This window comes from Mus caroli, chromosome 4 (assembly GCF_900094665.2).
Source record: "Mus caroli chromosome 4, CAROLI_EIJ_v1.1, whole genome shotgun sequence".
In the NCBI taxonomy this organism is placed as follows: Eukaryota; Metazoa; Chordata; class Mammalia; order Rodentia; family Muridae; genus Mus; species Mus caroli.
The window spans coordinates 13624872-13626894 of record NC_034573.1 but is presented as its reverse complement, the minus strand read 5'-3'; the positions used below and the strand labels follow the sequence as shown (position 1 = coordinate 13626894).

General features: G+C 32.0%; 1 protein-coding gene across 2 annotated transcripts in view; it reads right to left on the bottom strand.

Moving 5' to 3' along the window:
* Window positions 1-2023, bottom strand: part of Mmp16 (matrix metallopeptidase 16) — a 251243-nt gene that overhangs the window by 12875 nt on the left and 236345 nt on the right. For both annotated transcript variants that reach the window (XM_029476386.1, XM_021160140.2), the window contains one exon: window positions 1025-1140. In XM_029476386.1, coding sequence (XP_029332246.1) covers window positions 1025-1140 — 116 coding nt within the window. The remainder of the gene's footprint in view (window positions 1-1024; window positions 1141-2023) is intronic.

Below are 2023 nucleotides of genomic sequence, written 5' to 3'. Positions count from 1 at the left end.
TGGGGGTGGGTGGGTGGGGGACTGGAGGGGGGAGTGTATTGGGGACTTTTTGGATAGCATTGGAAATGTAATTGAGGAAATTACCTGATAAAATAAAAAAAAAAAAAAGAAAACATTATGCTTAAAATAAAATTCTCTTTCCACATTTTGGTGGCTAAATTAAAAAAAATAATAAAAAATTAAAAAGAAAGAGTGGTTAAATGGTTTGGTATCAAGTTTTAGAAATATGTCTACATTATGGTCAGGAGTAGCACAGATAAATCCTGGTAAAGAATTTATGTATAATACTTGATACATAGGAAGCATTCATATGACATGAGGAAGTCATATTTCATGGCTGAAAAGGAAAAATCAAATTTAATATTTAGATAATAGAAGCGACATATTACACTTAGTTGGGAATAACATTAAAACCTGTAACAGTTTTGAATTTATTAATTAAAGTAAATCATTATTAGAAGATTCTCAACATCAAATTTTGACAGTATTGAAAGACTGAATGAGAGAAAACATTGTACTCTTCTGTCTTCTTTGATGTATGATTAGACATAGTGTCTTCTATATTGTTTCTTATGATGATATCAATATATTCAACCTACCCTGATTGTGTTGAGGAGTGTCTTTAGTTAAACATAATTACTAGAAAGTGCTATTATAATTGGCTGAACTTAGGATAGTGTCTTTGGGAAGAATAACTTTTCCACATATATTTATTATTATTATATTTTCAGGAATTTTAATAGGTGAGTTTATCAGGTACTAAAAGGGTATTTAATTCTCAATAGTAAACTACTATCTATGTTTCCTTCTAATGAAATCAATCATTAAAAAAATCAAATTTAAAGAGGTTCAGAGTGTAAATTAAATGTAAATTCCTAAGGAGCACAAAACTAAGAATAAATAGCTATCACAAATATGAATAATTCATACTTCTAGCATGGTATTTTCAAATTATTTGTTTTAACATTAAACTGAGATATTAAAACAGAAAACTTAGGAGTTGAGTAGTGTGTGTAGTGTGTACCATTTTCTTTGTGGACGAAAGCTCCCTGAGGTGATTCAGGGATCCCCTTCCAGATGGTGATGGGCTTGGGGTAACCAGGGTCCATGGTTTTCATTTCTTCACTGTATCTCCAATACCTAAAATTGGACAATCACAACAATACATGTATGAAAATCTCACTCATACAAGTATTTTTATTTTTACTAAATGACGGTTCCTTCCTGTGCACCTATTACTAAGTTAAAAAAAAATACTGATTGACATTATTGGAGCAATTAAAATAAAATTATTCTGTGTCTTCTTCAATGTATTATTATCCATATGCTTCATATGGTAAATGACTATTCAATATTTTAAAGTTAATCATCATACTAAGTGCTTAAAATATATAAGTAGACTAAAAATTCATAAGGATGCCACCCAAAATGATATACATATTTATGCATACACATAAACAAGTACATGGTCCTGAGATAATCCTGTACAAAATACACAAGCTCTAGCTTTTATTAACATTGGATTTTTAGATTTGTAACGATATAAACAACAAACCAATTCATCAATGAAGATATAAAATGATGTGTTAGTACCAGCTATGAAGAGAACAGCACATAAAATATTATAAATTATATATTAAAGCATTTGAAAGTAAGTCCTTCATGAAAATTTAATATTTGATGTAAGAAATAAGAAGAACAGCAACAATGAGAAAGAAGCAGTGAGATTAGTAGTGAGAGCAGCAGTGAAAACAGCAGTGAGACAGTACCACTGAGAGAACAGCAGTAAGAGAAGTAGAGAGAGCAGCAGTGAGAGCAGCAGTGAAAACAGTGAGAGAACAACAGTGAAAGCAACAGTGAGAGAGCAGTGAGAATAGCAATGAGAGCAGTGAGAATGAGAACAGTGAGAATGAGAGCAGTGAGAGAGCAGTGACTGCAGCAGTGAGAGAGAACTGAATGCAGTAGAGAGAGGGCAGTGAACATATCAGTGAGTGCAGCAGTGAGAGAGCAGTGAGTGCAGCAG